Source organism: Brachyhypopomus gauderio, chromosome 3, assembly GCF_052324685.1.
Source record: "Brachyhypopomus gauderio isolate BG-103 chromosome 3, BGAUD_0.2, whole genome shotgun sequence".
NCBI lineage: Eukaryota > Metazoa > Chordata > Actinopteri > Gymnotiformes > Hypopomidae > Brachyhypopomus > Brachyhypopomus gauderio.
In genome coordinates, this window is record NC_135213.1 from 28,568,802 (window position 1) to 28,596,074 (window position 27,273).

Consider the following 27,273-nt stretch of genomic DNA (forward strand, 5'->3'; position numbering starts at 1 on the left):
ACAGAACACTGTTACCCTACACTGATACTGCACACACTACTAATGCTCTGCTTACTTTATGGAAGTATAGAGACGCTGATACACTGCCATCCAGCAGGGGGCACACCAGTGCCAGATCTTCCCTGATGTTGACAGACCAGTTCATCCATCCTCAGTCAGTTGACGTGATGAAACATTGTAAGTGAAAAGAGACCCTAATAGCTGTGGTTTTGGGAGCATTTTATTCAGTTCAGATAACATGTCCAATATGTTTTAAGGCAAAACTGCAACACACACATTTAAAGCATCACATTTCCAAGTTTCTTTTCAACAGCATCAGATAAAGGAGAGCAGTGTTTATTTGGATGCTCGTAGGTGGCGGAGGCATTTACACGTTCGGCAGTGATTTCAAAACAAGCAATACAGGAAGTACCAAGACCACAATAGCCTCGCCCCCTCAGTCCTGCGACCACATTGATGGGGGGAAACATGTTTTCAAAACAAGGTGTGAACATCCTAATCCTAATCTTCCCTTAAACTGCCCTCGCCAAGTGGCAGCACCCCCAGTTCTCCTTCCCCCACGCACAGCCTGCTCCACAGTCCAGGCCGGGTCTTGGATCACACCCCACTCACGAGGAGAAAACGGCAACAAATCAAACGCAGGCCACATTTTAAAGAGGGTCAGAACAGAGAGGCCAGGACAGCATGGTTGAGATGGGCACTACGGCCAGGGTTTGTCTTGGACATCGGGGCTTGACGTGAGGGCTGGAGTTAGCTACGCGCAGAAGAGAGGAATGCGTGAGGTTGGCTACGGTCAGGATATGAACCTTCGTTTCCTCTAAGCAGGGCCGCAGCGTTATGTTTCTACCACAGCTGCAAAAAACATCTGCTTCCTTCTGAAAGGCACTGTGCAAGTTAACTGTTTACTGGGAGCCACTCTCTTCCTGAGGGGCATGAGTCGGAGTGCTTTACACGGGGGGACACACAGGACAAGGGGGACTTTTTTTGATGTTAAATGTATCATTTGGTAGACTGAGATGCTAAACGTAGCCTGGGTCTTGTGACGTGGACCAAATATTTTACATTACCGTTCCAGCAGTGATCAGCGAGTGGAAAACAGGAAGAGCTGAAACAGGGTTGACTTCACACCAGAAATGTGACCTTGAGTTAACCAGAGGCTCCATTATTTGTTACTGTGATGTGTTTGTGGTGGGTGGGGTTCAGATTTCCTAACAGGAACACTATTTTGTGTGTGTGTGTGTGTGTGTGTGTGTGTGTGTGTGTGTGTGTGTGTGTGTGTGTGTGTGTGTGTGTGTGTATAAATGCATGCAGTAAAGATTTTCTAGCTCTAGGAAAAAGTAAGACAGCTGGACACAAAGACAGCTGGACACACACACAAGCTCAAACCAAAAAGCACAGTGGAGATCATACATGACAGAGAAAACAGTGGAGATCATACATGACACAGAGACAACAGGGTGGAGTTCCTGCATGACACAGATAAATAAAAAACAGAACTGCATTGTGTGGCACATGTCAGTGTCATCCTGCCATTATCTGAACCTCCACTGGGGCCCTGCAGTCCTGCACAGAGCCACACTGAATCTGTGGTCGTGTGCCAGGCCCGCTGGGCAAACGATTCACTCATGTTTGTATTATCAGAAAAAAACATTTGGCACTAAAATCTAAATTCTTGGGTGGAAGATGTTGAGAATGTGAAGAGCAATGAATGTGTGGCGGGTCTCTGCTCTGTGATTGGCTGGCTGAGTAGTGGACAGTAGAAGAAGCTGACTGCTGTTGCCTCCAGTCGGATCACAACCCTGCCGGTCCAACCACGTATGTGAGTGATGTGTTTATTGTCCAACTGCCAACCAGCAGCATAGACGTATTGGGAAGCACCTCTGTTACTCTGGGAAACTCAACATGTGTAACACACCATGAATAAGCTGTAGTTCAATCACGCAGACTCCATATTGATTAAATGGCAGAAAAGAAAATGGCAATAAATCTGTTGGTAGTGATTTTTTGACCTTTTGTAGAGATGATTAGGATTAGGGTAGGGGCAGGTCAGGGGTCAGTGGTGATGGAGATGATCAGGATTAGGGTAGGGGCAGCTCAGGGGTCAGTGGTGATGGAGATTAAATCAGGATTAGGTTATGGTCTGTTCAGGGGTCAATGGTGATGGAGCTTAAATCGGGATTAAGGTAGGGTCAGCTCAAGGCTCAGTGCAATGTGTTGCTTCAGATAAGCCTTTAAGAAGGCAAAATACATTTTTTAAAGCCATCCCATACTGAGCAGGTGTTTTTTGTATTTAATCGGGAAATATTTCAACATTAGCCTGTTTTTCCATTGTTGAAATGCTTTCCATAGAGTCTATAGTGGAAAATGGGACAGATCCCTTGGCAGAATCAAGCATCTCCAATTTTTCTCAGTGGTTTGCTCTGTGGTTTTTATCTGAGGAATGGTGTGTGAGTGTAGCCCCAGCCCTAGCCTGTGAAAGTCAAGCACTGGATTTTACATACAAGCCCTTGCCAACTGAAGGGACTCCCATTAGGAAATTACATCATGGTAGGCAGATGGCTTAACTCTCTCCTGTCTTTGGCTCCTCTGTCTCCACCCCCTCCTTAGGCTCCTCCTTCTGGATGTCATTTTGTCCCGCCTCCTTCTTGTTGCTGGTCTCCTCTTCCTTCTTGGGCTCGGTGAGCAGGATGACTTTACCAATGTTGCTCCTCTCCTGCATTCGGCGCATGGCCTCTCCCACCTGAGAGAGAGACAGCACGAGAGAGAGAGAGACAGCATGAGAGAGAGACAGCATGAGAGAGAGATACAGTGTGAGAGAGAGAGAGACAGCATGAGAGAGAGACAGCATGAGAGAGAGAGAGACAGCATGAGAGAGAGATACAGCGTGAGAGACAGAGACAGCATGAGAGAGAGACAGCGTGAGAGATAGAGAGACAGCATGAGAAAGAGCGACAGCGTGAGAGACAGAGACAGCAAGAGAGAGAGAGACAGCGTGAGAGACAGAGACAGCAAGAGAGAGAGAGACAGCGTGAGAGACAGAGACAGCAAGAGAGAAGAAAATTATATATGTATAGAGGGAAAAGGTAAATGAACATTAAAGCAATGTTAAATAAGAAATTGTATTAAAACAAACAATGTAAATGAGAAATAAACCTAAGGATTGTGAGAAAAAGTGTTGTCATGGAAGTCAGGAGGCTCAGTCGCACTCATGACAAACACACATTATGTTGTTACACACTATGTTATTACACACTAACAGTAATTACAAAATAACACTTTAAATTGTGTCTACTTTTTCAGTTGTGCACAATGGCACAATCTCTTTACACGGGTTCTGTCTCTATGGCAATGCAACAAATCACCCTGACAACCAGAGCCAAGGTAACGTCGCACAGTCACTTAGCAACTGCTTAGGCTACTAGGTTAGCATGATAAGGAAGGGTGAAGAGGACCAAAGCACCCCTTCACACACATAAATCAGAGCTCCTCCTCCTCCACAAGAGCTTCTTCTCCTCCTCCACACACACACACACACACACATAGTAACACAGACAGGCAGACAGACAGACAGTCTCACACACACACACAGACGGACAGTCACACAGACAGGCAGTAACACAGAAACACACACACATAAGCATGTACACATCCACACTCACAAACCTGTTCAAAGTGGTAAGTGGAGTCGATACGGGGTTTGATCTTGCCCTGCTGGTACAGATTGAGCACCTCATGGAGCACGTGCGAGACAAGGGTGAACTCGTCGTCCAGGTAGCCCAGGTGGAAGCCACACACGGCCTTGTTGGACTGCATGAGACTCAAGGCACTAATGGAGAACTGGCTGTACCAGGACTTGGCCAGGGCGAGCAGGTTCTTCCTCTGCCCTGACAGTCTGTTTGCAGCTCCTGCACAGGCAAACGAAACACACAGACCATGAAATCACACAAGACACAGGATCACACAGGACACATAATCATACACATCACATGGGATCACACAGGACACATGATCACACACATTACACAGGATCACACAGACCATGTAATCACATAAGACACAGGATCACACAGACCACAGGATCACACACATCACACAAGATCACACAGACTATGAAATCACATAAGACACAAGACCACAGGATTAAACAGGACACATGATCACACACATCACACAGGATCACACAGACCATGGAATCATATAAGGCACGGGATCACACAGACCACAGGATCACACAGATCACGGAATCACTCAGACCATAGGATCACACAAGATATGAGATCACACAGAACACACAATCACATAGACCATATGATCACACAGACCACAGGATCGCACAAACAATGGAGTCACAAAGACGCCAGGACATCTACAGCTACACATATATACACACAGTGACACACACGGATACACACACATATATACACACACACACTTGCACACAAACATGCATAAGCATTCATACATACACACACATGTGCATGCACACAGGGACACAGGTGTGGACACCTGTACACATATACAACCACATACTCAATGTCTACACAGATGCCTACAAACACACTTCCTTACCATACACAATAAGTGTCCCCATGGGCTTGAGGAGATTAAAGGCCTTCTGGGTGTCTGATCCTCCTAAAGGATCTAGTACAATGTCCAAACCTGGAAGACATGGAGAGTTTACACCATTACCTGTGTGTGTGAGAGAGAGGTGTAGGGGTGGGGTGTGTGTGTGTGTGAGTCAGTGTATGTGTGGTGTGTGTGTGTGTGTGGGGAGTGTATGTGTGGAGCAGGTTTTGTGTGATGGAGTGAATGTGTGGGGGATGTGTGTTTGTGTGTGTGGGGTGTGTGTGAGGGAATGTACATGTCAGGGATATATATATATCACACATATATATATGAGTGTGTGTGTGTGTATGTGTGTGTGTGTGAGAGAGAGAAAGAGAGAGAGATAGTGAGGACAGTAGCTGTCCACATCCTGTCCACAATGCTATCTGCATTCTCTTATCAACAGTGCCCTTTAGCACTCCAGGAAGTGTGTGTGTGTGTGTGTGTGTGTGTGTGTGTGTGTGTGTGTGTGTGTGTGTGTGTGTGTGTGTGTGTGTTTAAAACCCTTCACCATTAAAGGTCATGTTAGGAACCCATCATCCTTAAGGGACATGTGTAAAACCCCTCACCATTAAGGGTCATGTGTAAAACCCCTCACCATTAAGGGTCATGTGTATTAAGGCTCTCACCATGAGGGTTAATCTTGCGGATCTCCTCTACGTAGTCACGGGTTCGGTAGTCGATGGGGTGCGTGACTCCACCCTCCTTGATCACCTCATGCTTACTGGCTGAGGCGGTGCCGAAGACCGTGACATCACTCACCGTCTGACACAGCTGTGTGGCAGCAATACCCACTCCACCTGTTGGAGAAAGAGAGAGAGAGAGAGAGAGAGAGAGAGAGAGAGAGAGAGAGAGAGAGAGAGAGAGAGAGAGAGAGAGAGAGAGAGAGAGAGAGGAGAAAGCGAGTGACAGAGAAATGAGAAATACTGGGAATGAAAACCAAATTACAAGGCTTTATTTACACAGTGGGAATATCAACTTTTTATCCACTTTTAACTAGTGAGTGTAGAATGTATGAGATCAGGTGATCTTTGCTCTTAGTGAAGAGAGTGTAGGGAAGTAATCTGTCAGTAATCTGGGGCAGCGGGTGAATTTCTCAACCCTTACATACCCCTTACTAAACCCTTACTCCAATCTTACTCAAATCTTACTCAACCCATACTGAATACTTGCTCAACCCTTGGCAGGGGAGACATTAGCACACATCAGCACAAACACACGTACTGTAGTACACATTCACTTACTGTTGTCCAAACACACTCACTGTAGTCCGAACTCACTCACTGTGGTCCACACACACTCTCTAATTTTCTTTAGTTATTACTAAAGTTTAAACTTCAGTTTATTTCAGGACCCTACTTTCCCATTATCTTTTTTATCTATTTCATTATATTTTTATTATTACAATTTTCCTGATGTTGATGACAATAATTTTTTATTGTCCCTGAGAATGACAAGAATGAAATGTATTTTATGTCCATGACAGACGTCCACATCTCTTAGCCATGACAGAAGGGCTTCATGTGCAAGCAGACATGACAGGTGCAAGCAGGTGGGTGGAGCAACTAATTAATGGACCAATGAACATGCAGTGTCTGAAAGGTGAACACAACAATAGGCTGAAAATGTGACAATTTGAGAAAGTTCAAAAGACTTCAGCAGACACCCGGTGGTCAGGCTGTGTAAACACTGAAGCGTTTTATCATTGCATGTGCGTTCTGAACTACACTACCATCACTCCTTCATTATAGCATGCAGTCTGATGCTGCTGCAGTAATGACATAATGTAACAGTGAACTTCACAGCACTGTAGCACAATGTAACTGAACATCTTCACAACACCATAACAATGTAACAGCGAACTTCACAACACTAGCAAATTGTAACTGAATACTTCACAACACTGTAGCACAATGTAACTGAATAACTTCACAACACTGTAACAGTCTAACTGAACATCTTCACAACACCATAACAATGTAACAGCGAACTTCACAACACTAGCAAATTGTAACTGAATACTTCACAACACTGTAGCACAAAGTAACTGACTACTTCACAACACTGTAGCACAATGTAACTGAACAACTTCACTGTAACAAAGTAACAGAGAACTTCACAACACTGTAATAATGTAACAGTGAACTTCACAACAGAACAATGTAACTGAACAACAGTGTAACATTGTAACATTGAGCAGCTTTGGAACTTGGGTGGAGGGGTGGGAGAGGGGGGTGCAGTTGGGCCTAGTGGAGCACATACACACAGTGAAGTATATTAGAGTATAATGTAGCACACACACAGTGGAGTATATTGGGGTATAGTGGAGCACACACACACACACACAGTGGAGTATTTTGGAGTATAGTGGAGCACACACACACACACACACACACACACACACACACACAGTGGAGTATTTTGGAGTATAGTGGAGCACACACACACACACACACACACACACACACACACAGTGGAGTATTTTGGAGTATAGTGGAGCACACACACACACACACACACACACAGTGGAGTATATTTGGTACGACACTGTCACCATTGTTTTGGTGTTGTGTAAGTGCTTCTGGGACAATGAACTTCCCCATTTCCTGTTTTTCCAAACCTTGCAGTGAGTTGTAATGGACATTCAAGACCACATTCAAAACCACATTCAAGACCATGCTCAAGCTCATTTTGGTCAGCAGATTTCAAAATACCCTGTCACAGTAAGATACTAAACCTCCAGACTGCCAAAGGAAGTCGAGGCAGATATGTTTCTGATGTATTTGTTTTTGGATTCTGAAAAAGATGTCATTGTGCTGTGTTGAGTGTAGCAGCATTGCAAGAGTAGCCTATTTGTTGGATTTATCAGCAAAATCACAACATTTTGGGGAGTGGCACAGTCAGGAATTGTCATGGTCATGATCTGGGTCACGCTAAACACCAGTCACATGATCAGGGTCTGGGATGCATCAAACACCAGTCACATGATCAGGATCTGGGTTGTGTCGAACACTAGTCTCATGATCAGGGTCTGAATCACATCAAACACCAGACAGTGAGAGGCTCAAATGACTCAAACTCCAGAACCTTCCCTGGGATACCAGACTATATGAAGAAGTTGTGTGCCATGATGCTCCATGAAACATCTAAGATGGCCGCACCAGTGAAACCAGAGGAACCAGAGGCCTGCATGTCTGACTGCATGTCTAACACTTTGCATGTAAGAGAAGTGTGTATGTGCGTGTATACTGTATGTATGGGTTTTGTGTGTGTGTGTGTGTGTGTGTGTGTGTGTGTGTGTGTGTGAGTGTGTGTGTTGCCATGGTTTGCTGACCTGCTGCCATATGGATCAACACACTCTTCTTGGGTCTGAGGTTGGCCATCTGGAACAGCACCATGTAGGCAGTGATGTAGTTGACAGGCAGGGCAGCAGCCTCCTCATATGTCATACCCTCAGGAATGAGGAAGGTGTGGTCAGCCTTCACAAGAACCACCTCCTGCCACAGGCCACACCTCCCCAGAACCATCACCCGATCCCCCACCTACCAAGAGACACACAGATAGATTTAGTTTTCAAATGTCTTTTTGTTAAATATTAATATGCAATTAATAATATATGTTTTCTTTTTTACACATGGTATGGTATAAAGACATCACATCAGGAAAGCATTAGGAATCAATTGCTGTCGTGGGAACTCTGTGTCAGACTGTGGTCAGACTGTGATCAGACTGTGACCTTTGGACTCATTCCAATTGTGTATCACACACCTGCATTTGTGTCCTTCCTCATTAGACATTCTACTCCCATGACAGATGGAAATAAAAATAATGAGAGAGAGAGAGAGAGAGAGAGAGAGAGTACTGTATTTTGCTGACAGGTCAGCGGTGGTTCCAGCTTGAATGGTTAGTTGAACAATACTGCAAATAAGCAGACCTGTCATTACGGTCCCCTGGCTAACAGAACACACACACACACACACACACACACACACACACACACACACACACACACACACACACACACACACACCTGTCATTACTGTCCCCAGGCTAACAGAACACACACACACACACACACACACACACACACACACACACACACACACACACACACACACACACACACACCTGTCATTACTGTCCCCTGGCTAACAGAACACACACACACACACACACACACACACACACACACACCTGTCATTACTGTCCCCAGGCTAACAGAACACACGCACATGCACACAAACCTGTCATTACTGGTCCCAGGCTGAGAGGCCCGTCAAACACCTCTCTCTCTCTACCTCTCTCTCCAGCTCTCTCTCTCTTCACCTCTGTTTCTGTATTTCAACCTTTCCCATTTTCTCTCTCCTCTATTTCAGCTCTCTCGTTTCATTTCAATTTGAGTCAAGATGCTTTATGGTCAAGATAAATAATAGTGCATTTGTTTTGTCAAAGCTTGGCTTAGAGAGTATGAAGGTACTGAAGGTATAATAATACAACAGGCCCGTAGCCAGGGGGGATCGAAGGGTTCGTTCGACCCCCCCCCCCCCCCCCCCCCCCCGCACCCTCCCTCCGTATACACATGCCCCTCAAGATAGGTAGGCTATTCAATGAATGAATTGTTAATCTCCGGTGAATATACAGACGAACAAATAAGGACAGCAACAACAGACTCACAACAAACTTATAACAGTGTTGCCAACTCTCACGCAATGAGCGTAAGACACACGCATTTGACCGTTTTCACACGCTCACACAACATACATCCGATTTCTCATGCTGAAAAAAAAATCTAGTTTATTTATCTCCGATCTACATCTATGATTCCAAGAGTTACTAGTTCGCTCTGGCGCCAACCACTGGCGATCGATCGCTTTAGGCACAGCATAGAGGAAACATATAAGACATAACTGCCCCCCGGTCAACGTTTGACATACACCACCACCACCCCCCCCCCCCCCCCCAGCCCCAAATCAAATCTCAGTCCTAGTGATTTTGAAAAGTTGGCAACCTTGCTTATAATGAATCAAATATGTGTAAATAAAAGGTTTGAAGTGCGCTCACGTATTTAGGGGGCATTGGAGTAGAGAGCCAAATGAAGTCCACTTTTGGGGGAAAAAGATCCCCCCCATCACAATGCTGGCTACGGGCCTGTACAATACGATATATCTCACACTTAGCCCCGCTCCTACCTGTCGATGTCTCATTTCCTGGTTTCCTTGTTCCATGTGCTTGTGTTTACGTTCCCCATGTGCTCGTGTTGTCACACCCTTTGTATTTGTAACTCCACCTCTCAAGTGTTCCTAGCCATGTCTGGTTTAGTCCCTTGTTATGTCTTGTATTTAAACCTGGTCATTTTGTCATTTGGTTACTGGTCATTGTTTGTAGTAAGTAGTCTCTGGTCTTTGTTCTCTATTGAGCCCTGTTGGCGGTGTCTGTGTTTGTATATTTATTCGGTGTGTCCATTGTTTAGCGTGTCAGCTAACACTGTGTGTGTGTAGGTTTTCTATGTATGATTGCACTACTAATAAGACCCTAGTCTATTATAACCATTCTCCTTATGAACTATGAACTTGCCCTCAATAAACCTCACTCTACTCATTACCGTCCTCTGAGAAATCGCTCCACGATACGCAGCTCATGTGTGTATTTGTATGTATTTGTCAATTGTAATTTTCACCTCAATCAAAATTTGTCCTCCGCATTTACCCATCTGTGCAGTTAACACACACACACACACACACATACACACACACACACACACACACACACACACACACACTAGTGATTACTATGTGGCTATGGTGCACACGTGACCAGATGTGTACATTTGTGTGCATGTATTTGTATGTATGTACATATATGTGTGTGTGTGTGTGTGTGTGTGTGTGTGTGTGTGTGTGTGTGTGTGTGTGTGTGTGTGTGTACAGGTGTGTGTACGTATGTGTGTACATGTGTGTATGTGTATGTACTGTACGTGTGTGTGTGTGTATCTCCTGTTCCCATATTCATTTCTGAATATCAGATAGGCTGTTCAAACTTGGAGATTTAGCATTCATTTTGAAGGAAGAATTCTTCACAAATCTCCTTAAATTTTGAGTATTCTATAAGAAAATTCATCTCTGCTTCAGTTTCAAGTTCTTTGCTCTTTAGGCAGCCAAGATTCCGTCACAGGACACCAGGCACCCAGCCCGAGGGACACGCTCATTAATGCATACACCGCACCTGCCGCATTCCTAATCACCTGAGTCCTGATCGCTGACACCTGTGCCTGATTTGTTTCTTTGTCTCGCCTCTATTTAAAGCTCACAGGAACCCAAGTCCAGGGCTGCACATTTCATCTCAACTTCCATGTCTCTGCTGCTCCGACTGTGTTTTGCCACCAGCGTCTTGTCTGACTCTTGCCTTACCGCTGTCACAGAAGCTACAGCTACAATAGGACATATTGCATGTGGCCTGGACAGGGCTGAGCTACTGGTGGTCTTGATGAAAGCCTCTCCATATTAAACCTCACTGTATAGACCCTCTCTGTATAGACCCTCTCTGTATAGAGCCCCCATACTCAAATAGCGGCCCACGGGCTATCTATTTCTGGCCCGCGAGCTGTTTTGAAAAGTGGTTTTTTTTTTTTAGGAATCTTTTTTTTCAATCGCGCTATCCGCTCTTATTTTGAAATCGCGCACCACGATCTCAAGACGATGTCGGGGATTGCCTTTATGGCAACAACACACAGGTAGCAGATGCCCAAATGCGTTCAACCCCCCCGTAACCGGCCCCCTCAGTGATTGAAAAAATAAAATGTGGCATAATTTCTATTTGAGTACCCCTGGTATAGAGCTTCTCTGTATACAGTTTCCCTGTATAGAGCTTCTCTGTATAGAGTCTCTCTGTATAGTGTCCCTTCCTGTATAGACCCTCTCTGTAGAGTCTCTCTGTATAGAACCTCTCTGTATAAAGCCTGTCCATGCGTCCAATCAGCAGCCAAGAAGATACACTGCCAAATCATCACCCCTGAAGTCTATGATGGGGATCTATGGTGGGGATCTATGGTGGGGATCTATGGTGGTTTGTGGTGCAGTGCAGCAGTCTGTGTCCTGGTGGAACTCCAGCCATCCTTTCACCTCACCTGCATCTTCTTTGTTAAAAAGGATGACAGGCTGAGGCCATGGGTTGACTACTAGGATTAACCCTACCCAATACCCCTACCTAGTACCCCTACCCAGTACCCTTACCCAATACCCCTACCTAGTTCCCCTACCCAGCACCCCTACCCAGTACCCTTATCCAATATCCCCATACCCAGTACCCCTACCCAATACCCCTACCTAGTTCCCCTACCCAGTACCCTTACTCAATACCCCTACCCAATCAATACCCCTACCCAAAAGCCTTGGTCCCTGTTGCCCTCAAACAGCAGAGGGAGTGTGGTTTTTCGCAGTTAGACCTGCACAATGATTATGGGGCACGATGAATGGAAGTTGATGAAGGAAGAGTTCTTTTGAAGAGTGATGGCACTGGCTAGAGGGAGTGCAACACTCCTCACAGTTCTCACAGATCTCTAGAACCTCCAGGACCTCCAAATCACCAGGAAGCTCCAATCAGGCTCAGTGGTCCAGGTTCTTTTTCCTGTTTGTTTTACAGGTAACTTATAGACTGGGATCAAAGAACATGAAGGCAGATGCACTATCCTGGCGTTACCGTGCTGTAGCACGTCCACATGCAGGGCATGTTTCTGTGCCTCTATTGCCAGGAGCACTTTGAGACCTGGTGCTCCTATTTCCAGTGGTTTGAGTACACCAAGAACTCTCTCCACCATGCAGGGCCTTTCAAGTGCATCCTGGAATTCCAGCCCACACTGTACCTTGGACCACCCGGCTGTCCAGATGTGGTGACAGCAGGGTGAGCAGGTATCGGAAGGGGCCCACCGGCACCTACAGTACTGGTTAACCGGCCCCTAAATACATTGGTCCATTTACTATCCTTCACTGCATGAACAAGGTGACCGTGCATCCATTGGCCTTTCAGGGTCTTGAAGCCTGTGGTCGTGAGACCCCTAGAAGACTGCTCTTCCACTGCCGGATCCTCTTCACCCTGTGAGTGTCCTGCTGCATTTAGGGAAATTAAGGGGGCAGGTGCAGCACCTTGTGGATTAGGGAGGCATATAGTCTAGAGGGGAGGAGCTGGTGGGTGCATGCAGCCCAGGACTTAGATCCCAACCTGGTATCCTTCTTTCACTCCACCTCTCCTAGGTGGCACCCAGCCCGAGGGACACGCTCACTAACGCATACACCACACCTGCCACGTTCCTAATCACCTGAGTCCTGATCGCTGACACCTGTGCCTGATTTGTTTCTTTGTTTCTCCTCTATTTAAAGCTCACAGGAACCCAAATCCAGGGCTGCGCATTTCATCTTGACTTCCATGTCTCTGCTGCCCCGAGTGTGTTCCGTTACCAGCGTCTCACAGGGCTTCACTACTCTCCTGCGTCTACGTTTTTACTGCCCGCGCTTCTCTCTTGTTCTTCTGTCTCTTCTTGTGCCAGCTCACTGCTGTGCTTTCTCTTCATTATCGTTACGGATAATAAACAACCTCCTTCTCCACAATCGTTTATTATTCCCTCACTACCGCCGTTACAGATTCCTCGTGTCTGCTGATCTGAGTAACCAGACGGTGCTCATTGAGTCTGGACTTCAACAACCTGGTTCTCAGTTTTTCTACAGTCACCGTGGTCAGGTAGTCTGCCTGCATTTTACTGTGTGATTTTTGCTTGAAATTCCCAATAAATAACATTTTTCCATTAGATGTTTTGTAGTTTGCTTCATTCTGATCAGGTTTGTGTTGTGCTCTGGTTCTAAGCCAGTGTTAGTGTGTGTTGGTTTGAGGAACAGGGGGTCAGGACCTGCTGAGTGAGGGAGATAGTTTTTTTTTTTTTGCTTAAGTCATGCAGACTGAATGTGGGTCACTGATGCATAAGTGCTTTGAGAATTTTGCTGTTCTTTTCTGTATCTTTATGAGTGGAGGTTGTCTTGGTATGCATGGGTTGTCCAATGGTTGTGGTATTTTAAGAAGTGTTTACAAATATCATGCAAGGTGTTTGTCCAATTTGCCATATTGTAGATTTATTTGTGGACTTGCACTTCACAGCCATGTGGGGCAATGGGTTCAATAATGAATTCAAACAGAAATTGATTCATATTGAACTTTCCTTGCTAATTTGTAATGGGAATGTTGACTAATATTCGTTTTACGATAATGATCTGTATTCTTTTGCTTCAAGTTTTTCAGTGCATAGTTAAACTTTCCTGTGTGACATAGTTTCATGTCTAAATAATTCTAGGTGAATGTGCATGTATATTTTGTTCCCTGAGATCTGGATTTGAAATATATTTGTTTGTTTTTTAGGGTCACCACCAGGGCCCAGGTCTGCCAGTACTGTTCCAGTGTGTTTTGGATCAGCTAAAGACCCTGTTCAGAACCAGGTCATCCGCATAGAGCAGGAATATGATCTACACTGTTCTGACAATTGTGCCTTTTGTTACTGTTAAATGCAGTTTGGCTTAAGCAGCCCATACGCACTTATGTGCATCTGTTTCACTATCTTGCTCCAGTCTCACTGTATGCACCTGTCTCACTGTTTCACTCCTGTCTCACTCCACACTCATGAGAGGAGAAATCTGGTCATTTATTGACAGTTTACAGTTTTAATTTTGTCAAATGTTGTACCCCCTATGCTACTTCCTGAAGGCTTATAGAACACATTAAATTTATATTTTCCAAATAGATTCAAATACTTTTTTGAAGTCAGTGAAACATGCAAATATTTTCGATCACATATTTTTCAATGAGACTGTGTAGGGTGTAAATATCAGTGGTGTGGTAATTTGGTAAAAAGCCAATTTGACTTCAACTCATGACATTGTGCTTAATAAGGAAGCTTAAAATTGTTGAATTTAAGATACTGCACAGGATTTTCATTAGATTACTGTTAACACTAATGCCCCATTAATTTGTAGGATCAAATTTATATCCAGATTTAAAAACATCTATGATCCCAGACTTTCTTTCTCTCTTACTGTCTCTCTCTCCCTCCTTCTATCTCTGTCTCTTTCTGTCTTCATCTTTCCTTCATTTCTTTCTTTAGACTTACCCCCACCCCCCATACATATACACATACACTGTGTTTTGTTTCTTTCTTAAACAAAGTGAGGAAACCTGGTGATTATCAGCCAACAGGAAATACACTCTCAGGGTGAGCTTTCACTCCCTTTAGAAAGACACTCTTAAGAGTGTGCTCTGATGCCCACAAAAATCACACCCTTAGGGTTAAATATACAGTCAGAGTGAAATATATTCTAATCTCAATGATCCTCTCACTGCACTACCTTTCAAAGATGTTTTGTAAACGTTGTTGCTGTTGTTGTTTTGTCTGGTGTGTTGTTTCGTCTGCTGTGTTGTTTCATTTGCTGTGTTGTTTCGTCTGCATGTGTTGTTTCGCCTGTTGTGTTGTTTCTTCTGCTGTGTTATTTCTCCTGCTGTGTTGTTGTTTTGTCTACTGTGTTGTTGATTCGCCTGTTGTGTTGTTGTTTCATCCGCTGTGTTGTTGTTTATTTCATTCTAGCTCTCCAGTATGTGTGACTCTGTGACAGACTGAGGGCATGCGTGATTACTGTGTGACCAGCAGTGGGACTGGCGTGGACAGACATGTTGACAACAATATTTTCTGTCCTTGTATCTCTGTGACTCTTTCCCTCTCTCTGTCTCTGCCTCTCTCTGTCTGTGTATGTGTTGTGTGTGTATGTGCGCATGCATAGGGAAGGGACAGGAAACACCAAACTGACAATGATGAACAAAGGATAATTATACTCATATGGGATTGGGTTGAACTCACACACACACACACCCACATATACACACAGACACACACACATGCTGACAGGGAGAAAAATCGAAAGAGCTTTAGCAAATCAAATGACTAGTGAAAGTTCATTAAGGGAATACTGTATATATATATATATATATATACACACACACACACACACACACACACACACACACACACACACACACACATATACACCCACACACACACACACACAGGATCGTTGCTGCAAATTCTATAAATGCCAGTAAACGAGGCACATGAGCAAAATGGGCCCCCCTCCCTACTTGGGCCCTGGGTAGTCAGGTTCACTTTTCTCCCCACTACCACGCCCATGCACACACACACACACACACACACACACACACACACACACACACACACACACACACACACACACACACACACACACACACACACTCCTTATTTTCCGTGTCAGAGTTTTATTTCAGTTCCCCTTCTCAGTTTCGGTGAATGTACCAGCTCCAGGATCCAGCGAGCGCGAGGAACGCCTGTTGCTATCAAGACCATCTCCTAGCCGACGCTCTGTCACCATGGCAACAAGTGTAATAAGACAGATAATGGAGAGTCGCGAGAGCGTGCGACGTCCAGACATCAGCCGTGTGTGCAAGTGTACGCTCGTGTGTGTACGTTTGCAGCGAGCATATGTATGCTTGCATATCAAGCCGCCCGCGCAGTTGCGGGAAAGACGTGTAGGGAACTCAGTTTGTAGACGTGTGTCGTGAGTTTGCGTTCAGTTCCAGGTACATTAGCTAGCTTCTGAGTTCTTGAAACGGTTTGAACAACAAAATGCCTAATGTGACTGTGCCAGTGCCGTCTGTCCGGCATTGTAGTTCGTTATCCTGTATCTGCAACGATACGCCAAATGATGAACGGTGTGCACACATCCGAAACGTTTAAGGTACCATTGTTAATTAACGTTCACTGATGACGATTAAAATCAATTTCATTGGCTACTGAAATAGCGTAAAACAAAACTTACTAACTCTGTTAATTTATGAAGAAGCTCGTGAGCTAACACGCGCACGGTTTTAATATTAGATGCGTAAAGGTCCGCTAGGTGCAAGGTGACGAACTGGGGACGTGGGTGTGACGGGTTGCGCACTTCAGCGTCAGAAACGTCTTTGGTGCCTCGTGTCGATTTTCTCTTCACGTGCAAGCCTCGCCCATCCTGTGAATCGCTCAAATCTGGTTTCCCTCAGACAAGAAACTCGGTTACCTCTAAATTGCTGTCTGAACAGAGGATCGCTTAGCCCTTTGTGGTAATATCAGTTATTCTTAGGACATTTTCCATTTTCAAGACAGCATATTGCATTAAAATGTGCGTGTACAAAATAACTAAATGCGAGTTGCAAATGTGCAAGTTACAAAATAACTAAATGCCAACGGCGTTTGTCCCACAAATGACGATGCAGCGGAAATAACAGGACTTACTTTTCTATCCGTTACGTCTTCGCCGACCGCTTCAATAAACCCTGAGCACTCCATCCCGGGTGTGACCGGCGGAGAGGGCAGTCGGTCGTTGAGACCCTGCCGCCCCAGCAAATCCGCAAAGTTCAGCCCACACGCTTTAACCTGCACCACCACCTCTCCGCTTTGGGGACTCGCCCGTCCCTTCTTCATCTGCAGCTTTACTTTATCGTAACCTCCATAGCCCGTTAACACTAGCGCACGGTACGTGAAAGCGTCCTGCTCCGGCTCGTTTGCAGCTGTCGCAGCTGGTTGCGCCTCCGCTGCCCCCGTAGTCGCCTGGTGTGGTGCGGGCTCGCCCGCAGGTTCGCTCGCAGGTTCGCCCGCAGGTTCGCCGGCGGTTTGTCCTTTCTGATCTTCCCGAAGCTGGTCCTCGACTTTCTGTGGGGCAGGTGCGTCTTCTCCGGACATGGTGATGATACTGAGGGCGTGAAGGCAATACGATCCGGAAAGTACAGATAACTTATTTAAAATCCACTCACCCAAAAGAAAGTGAAATTAAGAGTGAGACGGGCTGAAATGGGTGTAAAACAACGGTGAAACGGTAAAAAGAAGGCTAAAGTTTTAACGAGAAACGTCGACTCGGACAGGGAAGCCGAATCCTAACTCGCGCTCTCTGGCCAGATGAGAGATGACAGCTCCGCTCTCTGGTGAGGCAGCACAGCGCCAATGGAATACAGAAAAGAGTGAGGGGGACATAGAGCGAGAGAGCGAGAGAGAGAGAGAGAGAGAGAGAGAGAGAGAGAGAGAGAGAGAGAGAGAGAGAGAGAGAGAGAGGGGAGAAAGACAGAGAGAGAGAGGAGAAAGACAGAGAGAGAGAGAGAGATGGAGAGAGAGAGAGACAGAGAGAGAAAAATCCCGGGAACCGGATTTTTATCTTTTTTTTTTTTGAGAAAACAGAAATAGGAGAGAAAACGGTGATATAGAAGAGTAAACAGGTCTTTCCAGAATGAACGTTCTCTGGTATGTGCTTCACAAGTCCAGGACTATATGAAATGGCCTGTCATACACAGCTGGAGAGGAAAGGATTCATATTTGAACATATTTACTCATTGGTATTGCATTGGGCTGCTTTTGTATTGCTATAAGGCACTGACAGGGAGCGAACCACACACCACACGCTTGTAGTGCTCATTTCTGAGATGTTTCCTAGCCCCGAGGAAGTCTCTGAAACGTTACTTGTGAGTTGTCACTGTCTCCCAGAGCTGAGGAAGTCTCTGAGAGATTACGATACCAGGAGGGTGGGATAGGAAATGCCAGAGCTAACAGGCAGAAGCCACAGTATCGCTTCCTCTGGTGCAGACGGCTGGGACTGTACAGAATGACCTGGCCTATATTCCACTCCAGATCACATTAGTAATTAGGATTAATGCTGTCAAATGGTCTCTAGAAGGCTGCCCCACAAAACATGAAGTTCCTCAAAAGGGCAGGGCCATTTTGGCTGTGTCCAAAAGTCTGCAGAAGAGTTTGAGACAGTAGAATTCTGATCTCAGAATGCTGTGAGTTCTTGTACTGCATACGGTCCTGCACCTCACCAGAGTGGCCCCAGTAGGTCCTTACAAAGTCTGCTCCTATACAGAGAACAGAAACATACCAATACAAACCTGAAGCTCTAAAGATCAGTGCTGTGGCTCAGGGCACATGTACCTGAGACCGGACATTACCAGACAAGGAGCCCGAGGTAGAGCAAACACATGGGCACTTTGATCAGAGCTTGGTGACATCATATCATAATGACATCACCTCATGTAACAGATGTAAAAAGTGACTGCAGTGCTGATCTCACCATAAACAGCACTGCAGTGTATATGTATATAACATTCACTACACAAACTTGAAATCAAATACTGCCTGTGGCACCGTAATAAATGGTAGTGTTAAGCCATGTGTTGATGACTAACAGGAGAATAAACAACATACAAGTGATCCTCACACATGTAAGACCAGCCTACATGAACCTTTAATAATGTAACATTTAAAGCACAATGCCTTAGCAAACACATTCACATGTGTATTCTTTAATATCTGCGCTTCACCCAAAGGCAATGTTTTCTTGAAAATTCCTGCTCACACTCCTCATGTGATGATTTAGGTTGGGTGGTGTGAGTAGTATAGCCCCACCCCTCCCAAAGGTGAAATGAAACCTACGCCCCTGGCATTCGTACCAGAGGTAAGGTCACACTACCATCTAGCGACGACTACAAGGCAGTGCAGCCGCTTCATTAATGTGTGTTATTTCTGAGCGATGCTAGATAGACCAATTCCTCCGGTACCTACGTAGGTCAAAAACCGTGCAAGTGCAGAAGCCGTGGGAGTTACTTAGCTTCTTAGAACAGGATAGACGAGATCATATCCTGATACTTCTGTTAAATGATTTTATGATTTTAGAATGACGTGGTGGGCTGGGTTGTACCTGTACCCTGCGTTCACCCAATGATCGGCTTGGCTCGAGACCCCAACCCCGTGAATGGAAGGATGGATGGATGATTTTAGAATGCAATTTGGGACTTTAAAATACAATATGTTAAACTCTAATACTGATTATTCACTCTTGAAAATCTTACAGGATTATGAATAACAGTGACAATATTACTACTACAAACACTAAAATAAACAGTAATAACGGTTTTCAATGCCAATGTCAACATTAAAAATAAATCTGAACAGTATTTTAGAGGATTACTTTTTAAATTTTATTAATCAAATTAATAACCGCAGTATCGTCGGACGTCCCAGGAGAACCACATCATGAAATGTTTACTGCGTCTAAACAGCCACTAGATGTCAGTAAATATCACCGTTTGCTGTGCAATCTGTGAATGAGTTCATACATCCTTTTATTAGGATGTTATGATGTTTCCCACCTGTACTAATAAAGCCAACACTGCGCCACAATGCATTAAAAATAACTTAACGACATTAATTATATCATTATTGAAACAAATTACAATGAAATCCCGAAAATGTATACATTCAACATGAAGTTTATTAAAAAAACTTAATCTTAATCTTAGCTGCCAGGATAGGTTCGGGACTCTGAACTGGATTAAGTGGTTTGGAGGCGAATTAATAAATTCATATACATATTTAAAAAACGTAAATAATCTGCCTCTTCATGCAATTTTCATTGGGTACCGTTTACCGATAGGCGGAGCTGGGAGAGGAAACGTCGTGGAGTTCTCCGGCAGTACCGAGGTTTGCGAGGTTTGCGAGGGCACTAGTACTCCTGTCATGAGAGTTTATTTCTAGTGAATGATGTGCTCGGGTTAGACCGACGTGAGGAGAACTGAACCGCACAGCGAAAGACACCGAGGAATACGCTGCAGTCACGTCTGCGCAAATTGCGCATATTTGGTCGGCCAAAGTTTGCGCGGTGTGTAAATGGTAAAGTCGCCGCCCGTGAGCTCCGTACTGCCGTAGAGTGGACTCGATGGAGGGCAAAGTTAGCCGCCGTAAGATCGTGGTGGTCGGGGACACGCAGTGTGGGAAGACGGCGTTATTGCACGTGTTCGCCAAGGACTCCTACCCAGAGGTTGGTTCCTGGAGTGCACTTACGAGTTGTCATTTGTCAGTAGGTAATAAATCAGCGCTGTTTGCGCCCGGCCAGGTTTGTGAGGTTTCTGCTGAAGTTAACGGTCGAGCCCAGATGTGTCGAAACACACATCAGTAACTGAATAATCATACCCAGGACGATAATCGTGTTTAAGGACATGGCGTCAAGACCACTGTTGTGTCTCATCACCCAGGACATTTCAAGCGGGTGTTAGTCTGTTGTTTATAATCTTAACCATTCGTGTACTGTCGCCAATGACCTAGCACTTCTTAATTTAATCCTGACCATATACATCTAAGACTTTAAGACATCTATTTGAGACGCTACCATGGGCTTTTTGGCAATTCTAATGCACTTTTGAAAAGGTTATTAATTAACTAGAGCACATTAACGACGTTACCACAGTAATTATATTTTAACGTCCTCCCAATGGATCTGTTGCATTTCAGAATTACGTCCCCACGGTCTTCGAGAACTACACGGCCAGCTTCGAAATCGACAAGCAGCGTATTGAGCTCAACATGTGGGACACTTCAGGTAGGCTGCGGAGCCGCGCGCCCTCCTCACGCGCACCGTATGGGACCCGCGCGCCCTTCTCACGCGCACCGTATGGGACCCCCGCTCGCAATCACCCGCGATATCTCGCATCCGTACGTTGGCACCAAGTAGGTAGTGCGGTTCCGGTTAATCGGACAGCTGAGAAAATGTATGAAACTCAGTGGCATTTCTAAATGTGGCCTTAGTATAGAGTTAGTATGTAAATTATAAACTTTTATAAGTTAAAAAAAGTTTAAAGTATAAAAAGTTTTATCACATGCAGTTCAGTTTGGCGTTATGGTATTTAGCACAAGTCACCTATTTAAACTATAGTAAACGTATGAGGGAAATATCTAACATCGTATCTCATACTGATGTATAACGTGATTAATCCTGAATCTTGCAGGCGGCGCATTCATGCCGTATCTGCAGCGCAGTTTGTTCTTCCGAATAAAGTATTAATTACACAGATATAAGATCATTTCAAAGTGTCTGTTAAATGTAAGTGTAAGATAAAGTGTAATGCTTAATGTCATTTAGATATTTATATCCGAATAATCCTTAAATGATGCGTTCGTGGCATTCTTCCTTAAAAAGTGATCTGCATAACACATCAGCTGCCGTCAGCACACGGAGACGCGGTGTGAACGGCCGCGGTGTGAACGGCCGCAGGGACAAACCCTGAGCACAGCAATGCGAACGGACTTGTTCATCCTTTGAACACTGTGTGCGAAACTGGTTGGTTTTCATTGTCCCCTTGGGTGTGTCTCGTACTAGAGCCTTAAAAATGAAATCCAGTGTAGTTTGGCAGTTGAATAAACTTCCATTTGTGGTTTTGTTTTGTCATTATACAGTATTGTGAACAACAATGTTTGCACCACGCACGTGAGAACTGACAGCACTCTATGAGCTTTGGTGCCATGATGTGCCACCTGCTTTGGTGCCACCAGTCCGAAGGCCTGTAGCATGACAGGTGTGAATCTACCATGTCTGGTTGAGTTTCAGAGTTTCAGATCACCGTGCCACTGTGCACTGAAAAAAATAAAGCATTGGCTCAATGTAATAAAATTGAATTAATCAATCACACAAATTTTTTTTCATTGAATCAATCCAAAAAACTTAATTCATTTAGTCATGAATTAAGTTTTTTGGATTGAGTCAATGAAAAAAAATTCATGTGATTGAGTAATTCAATTTTATTACATTGAGCCAATGCTTTATTTTTTTCAGTGTGTACAAGGCTGAACACACACCTCCATACACTAGCACAGCACATACACCTCTGTACACTAGCATAGCATGCACACCTCCATACACTACCATAGCACAAAAACCTCCATACACTACTATAGCACACACATCTTTGTACACTAGGATTGAACACACACCTTCATACACTAGCACAGCACACACCTACATACACTAGCTTAGTACACACATCTCCATACACTAGTTTAGCACACACATCACCATACACTAGCTTAGCACACACACCTCCATATAGTACTACCATAGCACACACAACTTCATACACTACCATAGCACACACAACTCCATACACTAGCTTAGCACACACATGCTGCATTTGTTTAACATTTACCTTGGGAAGCTCCAAATCTTGACTGAAGGTCAGAGGTGAGACAGGGACCCGCAGGTAGCAAGAGTCAGATACGTGTAGGTGTGAACTCAAAAGCTTGTTTTAAACAGTGTGTGTGTCTGTGTGTTATTACCCAGCATTCTTTAGTGGTGGTTTGTAAGTATATGTGTGGAGTCATGGTTTGTGTGGGTGTGTGTAGTGGTGGTGTGTGGATGTGTGTATTGGTGGTTTGTGTGGGTGTGTGTAGTGGTGGTGTGTGTAGTGGTGGTTTGTATGGGTGTGTGGTGTTGTGTGGATGTGTGTTGTGGTACTTTGTGTGGGTGTGTGTAGAGGTGGTTTGTGTGGGTGTGAGTAGTATTGGTTTGTGTGGGTGTGAGTAGTGGTGGTTTGTGTGGGTGTGTGTATTGGTGGTCTGTGTGGGTATGTGTGTGTAGTGGTGGCTTGTGTGGGTGTGTGTAGTGGTGGTTTGTGTGGGTGTGTGTAGTGGTGGTGTGTGTAATGGTGGTTTGTGTGGGTGTGTGTAGTGGTGGTTTGTGTGGGTGTGTGTAGTGGTGGTTTGTGGGTATGTGTGTGTAGTGGTTGTGTGTGGGTGTGTGTAGTGGTGGTTTGTGTGGGTGTGTGTAGTGGTTTGTGTGGGTGTGTGTAATGGTGGTTTGTGTGGGTGTGTGTAGTGGTGGTTTGTGTGGGTGTGTGTAGTGGTGGTGTGTGGGTGTGTGTAGTGGTGGTTTGTGTGGGTGTGTGTAATGGTGTTTTGTGTGGGTGTGTGTAGTGGTGGTTTGAGGGTATGTGTGTAGTGGTGGTTTGTGGGTATGTGTGTGTAGTGGTTGTGTGTGGGTGTGTGTAGTGGTGGTTTGTGTGGGTGTGTGTAGTGGTGGTATGTGTGGGTGTGTGTAGTGGTGGTTTGAGGGTATGTGTGTAGTGGTGGTTTGTGGGTATGTGTGTGTAGTGGTTGTGTGTGGGTGTGTGTAGTGGTGGTTTGTGTGGGTGTGTGTAGTGGTGGTTTGTGTGGGTGTGTGTAGTGGTGGTTTGAGGGTATGTGTGTAGTGGTGGTTTGTGGGTATGTGTGTGTAGTGGTGGTGTGTGGGTGTGTGTAGTGGTGGTTTGTGTGGGTGTGTGTAGTGGTGGTTTGTGTGGGTGTGTGTAGTGGTGGTTTGAGGGTATGTGTGTAGTGGTGGTTTGTGGGTATGTGTGTGTAGTGGTTGTGTGTGGGTGTGGGGGTGTGTGTATGTGAGGTGGACAGAGACAGATGTCTTCTGTATGTCAGAGTATGAATGCCAAGGCTCAGGTTAATTGACTGAGCTGTTCTGCATGTTGGAAGGTCACTCGTTTCATTCAGACTCTGAGTCATCAGGGTGTACGCATACGTATGTGTGTACACTTGTGGATGTGTGTGCGTCTGAGGGCTTGAGTGCATGTGTAGTCAGGGGAATCAGAGCACAGCACTGTTTGTGTGTTCTGGAAAGGAAACAGTTGCTTTCAGAACAGTTATAGTTACCGTATAGCCCGGTACTAACTTAGTGTGTGTAATCATTATTCGTCATTACAGCTGTATTAGTGCTCTTTAAGTATTCATAAGAGTGATTTATATGTTTGGCTTAATTGTTCTAGGACTAATTCCTATCAGTGAATATTCTACAGCCAGGAATTGTGGGATTTGTAGTATAGTATAGTATAGGATTGACAGAATGTATGCTATGACGGTACAAGCAGACTGCTGTTTCCTCTCCTGAGACAGCTACATGCAGCAACCAGAGTGGCCCGGCGGAAACACTCCCCTTAGATACTGCCATTCCGGTATTTCCTGTGGAACATTTAAAAGAGCAGAGAGGCAAGTACCTTGATGACCCGTGTGGAACAGGAAGCAACAGGACACTTGTGTTGAGAGGTGTTGGCACGGTGAGAAGTCCAGGCGTTGTTGTCGCTACAGGCAGCACGGTCAACAAAAGCAAGTGAATGGGGCATCTAGAACCTTCCACACTCAGACTCATCTCAACACACAAAGAGGCAAACCAGAAATTAGCACAGCATCCGTGATGCATCCCTCAGCAGAAACCCAGAGACCGGCTCCAAACACACAGGCCTCAGCCTAACAGCAGCTGGATGAGCACACTGACACTTACGCTAATGAGTTAGGGGCAGTCATGGTCTGGAGGTAGGGAACTGGTCTTGTGACTGGAGGGTCGTGGGTTCGATTCCCAGCCCTGAGGCCATGACTGAGGTGCCCTTGAGCAAGGCACCTAACCCCAACTGCTCCCCAGGCACCGGGCTAGGGCTGCCCACTGCTCTGGGCACGTGTGCACCACAGCCCCCTAGTAATCACTAGTGTGTGTGTGTGTGTTCTAACTGCACAGATGGGTAAAAAGCGGAGGACAAATTTCGATTGCGGTGAAAAATCACAATTGACAAAATATAGCACACATTTAACGAGACGTGCAGATGTGTAATCGATGGGCTTGTACCTGTGCAATACCTGGCAGTTTGTTTCCAGCAATAAACATAGTTTGTTCAGTAGTCGATTCAGTGATGTTTTACACGGTTCAGTGGTGTGTTTCACACGGTTCAGTAGGGTGTTTCACATTGTTTCAGTGGTGTGTTTCACATGGTTCAGTAGTGTTTCACACAGTTCAGTAGTGTGTTTCACATGGTTCAGTAGTGTGTTTCACACAGTTCAGTAAGGTGTTTTACATGGTTCAGTAGTGTGTTTCACACAGTTCAGTAGTGTTTCACACGGTTCAGTAGTGTGTTTCACACAGTTCAGTAGTGTTTCACACAGTTCAGTAGGGTGTTTCACATGGTTCAGTAGTGTTTCACATGGTTCAGTAGTGTTTCACATGGTTCAGTGGTGTTTCACATGGTTCATTAGTGTGTTTCATATGGTTCAGTGGTGTGTTTCACACCGTTCTATAGTGCATTTCACACAATTCAGCGGTATGTTTCACATGGTTGCACTACAGCACGAACAGTCTGGGGTAAAAACGGTCTGTGAACCCCTTCCTGAAAAACCTGCATGAACTCTTCCTAAAATGTGACCAGATCTTCAGAGCCTGGCAGAGATCTGGTGAGCATGAAGCGTTGGCTCTGTGTTCAGTGTGTCTCTGTTCTCCAGTGTCCACACATGCAGTACGATGGAGTGATTTGGGAGTGATTCTTTCTTACAGGCTTAAACATACACAAGCATATGAAGGTTTCTGAAGTCACTCGGACACTCTGACATTTCTGCTTCGTCATCTGTCTGCTCTTCCTGGGCTGGGAGGGCAGTGTGTGTGCATACCGCTCCCTCACATGTTTAACGCCCATAGGTCTTCACCTTCACCTTCACCTCTGTTTGTGCCTTTCACTTTTCAGTCTTCCCTCATTTATAGCATCCATTACCTGTGTGTTTTGTGTATGCGTGTGTGTGTGTGTATGTGTTTTGTGTATGTGTGTGTGTGTTTTGTGTGTGTGTATGTGTGTGTGTGTTTTGTGTATGTGTGTGTGTGTGTTTTGTGTATGTGTGTGTGTGTTTTGTGTGTGTGTGTGTGTATCTTTTGTTTACCCTTCATCATTCTCTCTGTCTTCTTATGCCTTGTTCTCTCATCAAGTTTCATTCTATCCTCTTACCACTTCTCGTCTGCAGACGTGACCACTCCATCCTTCCGTCGTGGGAATTTGCTGCCGGTCCTGTGTGTGAGACACTCCACACAGGTCTGAAGGCTTGTCCTTTGTAATTGGAGAGGTGGGCTGTTATACTCTTAGTGAGCCCCCCCGTGACATGTCGCTCCGAGATCTCTGAGCGCCCTGAGCACTGAAGCTCCAGCCAATCCCAGGCTGGAATCCCTTTGGGGCGAGACCCTTCTGACCTTCTGACCCCTGCTCTAGGATGTGTTCATGTTTTGCAGGGCCATGTTCAGTCAGCTGTCTTCCCTGATGAGGTGGGTGGGGTGTTGCTCTGCCCAGCAGATGCTGGAGAGGGGGTAGGAGTGTGGGCTTTCTAGTGCTGACGCTGGTATTACTAGCAGAAGGTCAGAGTCTGCTCCATTAGTGTCACATCAGTGCGCATGTCTTTGGGTCCACTACCATACACCATACCAAGGGAGATGGCATGGGTCCACATCCAGATGTGTCATGAATAGACTTCATAAATCAGTACATTAAATCAGTAGTGAAATAAGATGCTAGTGTTTATTCACCCCCCCCCCCCAGATCTGCAGTCATGTTCCCACACACACACACACACACAATCACACCAAGCCTTACACTCATATTCAGATACACACACACACACACACCTGCACTCACATAAACACCTGCACTCATATTCAGACACACACACCTGCACACATATTTAGACACACACACACACAAACACACCTGCACATATATTCAGACACACACACACACCTGCACTCATATTCAGACACACACACGCACACACACTTCCACCCAGACCCACACTCATATTCACACACACACGGACATGGGAGATGAGGTATCACAATATTGGCACAGCAGTCTATTATTAATTGATGAGGAGGCTTTTCTGAGCGCTATCGGATATTACTCACATCAGAGACAGAGAGAGATAGAGAGAGAGAGAGAGAGAGAAAGAACTAGAGAGAAAGGAAAAGGAAGGTT

General features: G+C 45.2%; 2 protein-coding genes across 2 annotated transcripts in view; one reads left to right on the forward strand and one right to left on the reverse strand.

Annotated features, from left to right (window-relative positions):
* Positions 1-202: 202 nt before the first annotated feature.
* On the reverse strand, positions 203-17,677 carry LOC143510979 (synaptic vesicle membrane protein VAT-1 homolog). The gene is made up of 6 exons (XM_077000921.1): positions 16,937-17,677; positions 7,940-8,147; positions 5,235-5,405; positions 4,570-4,659; positions 3,664-3,905; positions 203-2,740 (listed from the first exon to the last, which is right to left on the reverse strand). The coding sequence occupies exons 1-6, from the start codon at positions 17,381-17,383 to the stop codon at positions 2,561-2,563; spliced, it is 1,338 nt and encodes a 445-aa protein (XP_076857036.1). The 5' UTR covers positions 17,384-17,677; the 3' UTR covers positions 203-2,560.
* A 2,469-nt stretch (positions 17,678-20,146) lies between these two features.
* Positions 20,147-27,273, forward strand: part of LOC143510981 (rho-related GTP-binding protein RhoN-like) — a 31,597-nt gene continuing 24,470 nt past the window's right edge. The window contains exons 1-2 of the mRNA XM_077000924.1: positions 20,147-20,504; positions 20,975-21,062. Coding sequence (XP_076857039.1) covers positions 20,403-20,504; positions 20,975-21,062 — 190 coding nt within the window. The 5' untranslated portion in view covers positions 20,147-20,402. The remainder of the gene's footprint in view (positions 20,505-20,974; positions 21,063-27,273) is intronic.

Bases quoted from the DNA above. Each gene is read 5' to 3' on its own strand.
- LOC143510979 (XM_077000921.1), bottom strand. From the start codon at position 17,383: ATGTCCGGAGAAGACGCACCTGCCCCACAGAAAGTCGAGGACCAGCTT. The intron at 5,406-7,939 runs GTCAGCAAACCA...TTTCTCCAACAG, and splicing joins GTTGATCCATATGGCAGCAG to GTGGAGTGGGTATTGCTGCC. The intron at 4,660-5,234 runs GTGAGAGCCTTA...CATGTCTTCCAG, and splicing joins CCGCAAGATTAACCCTCATG to GTTTGGACATTGTACTAGAT.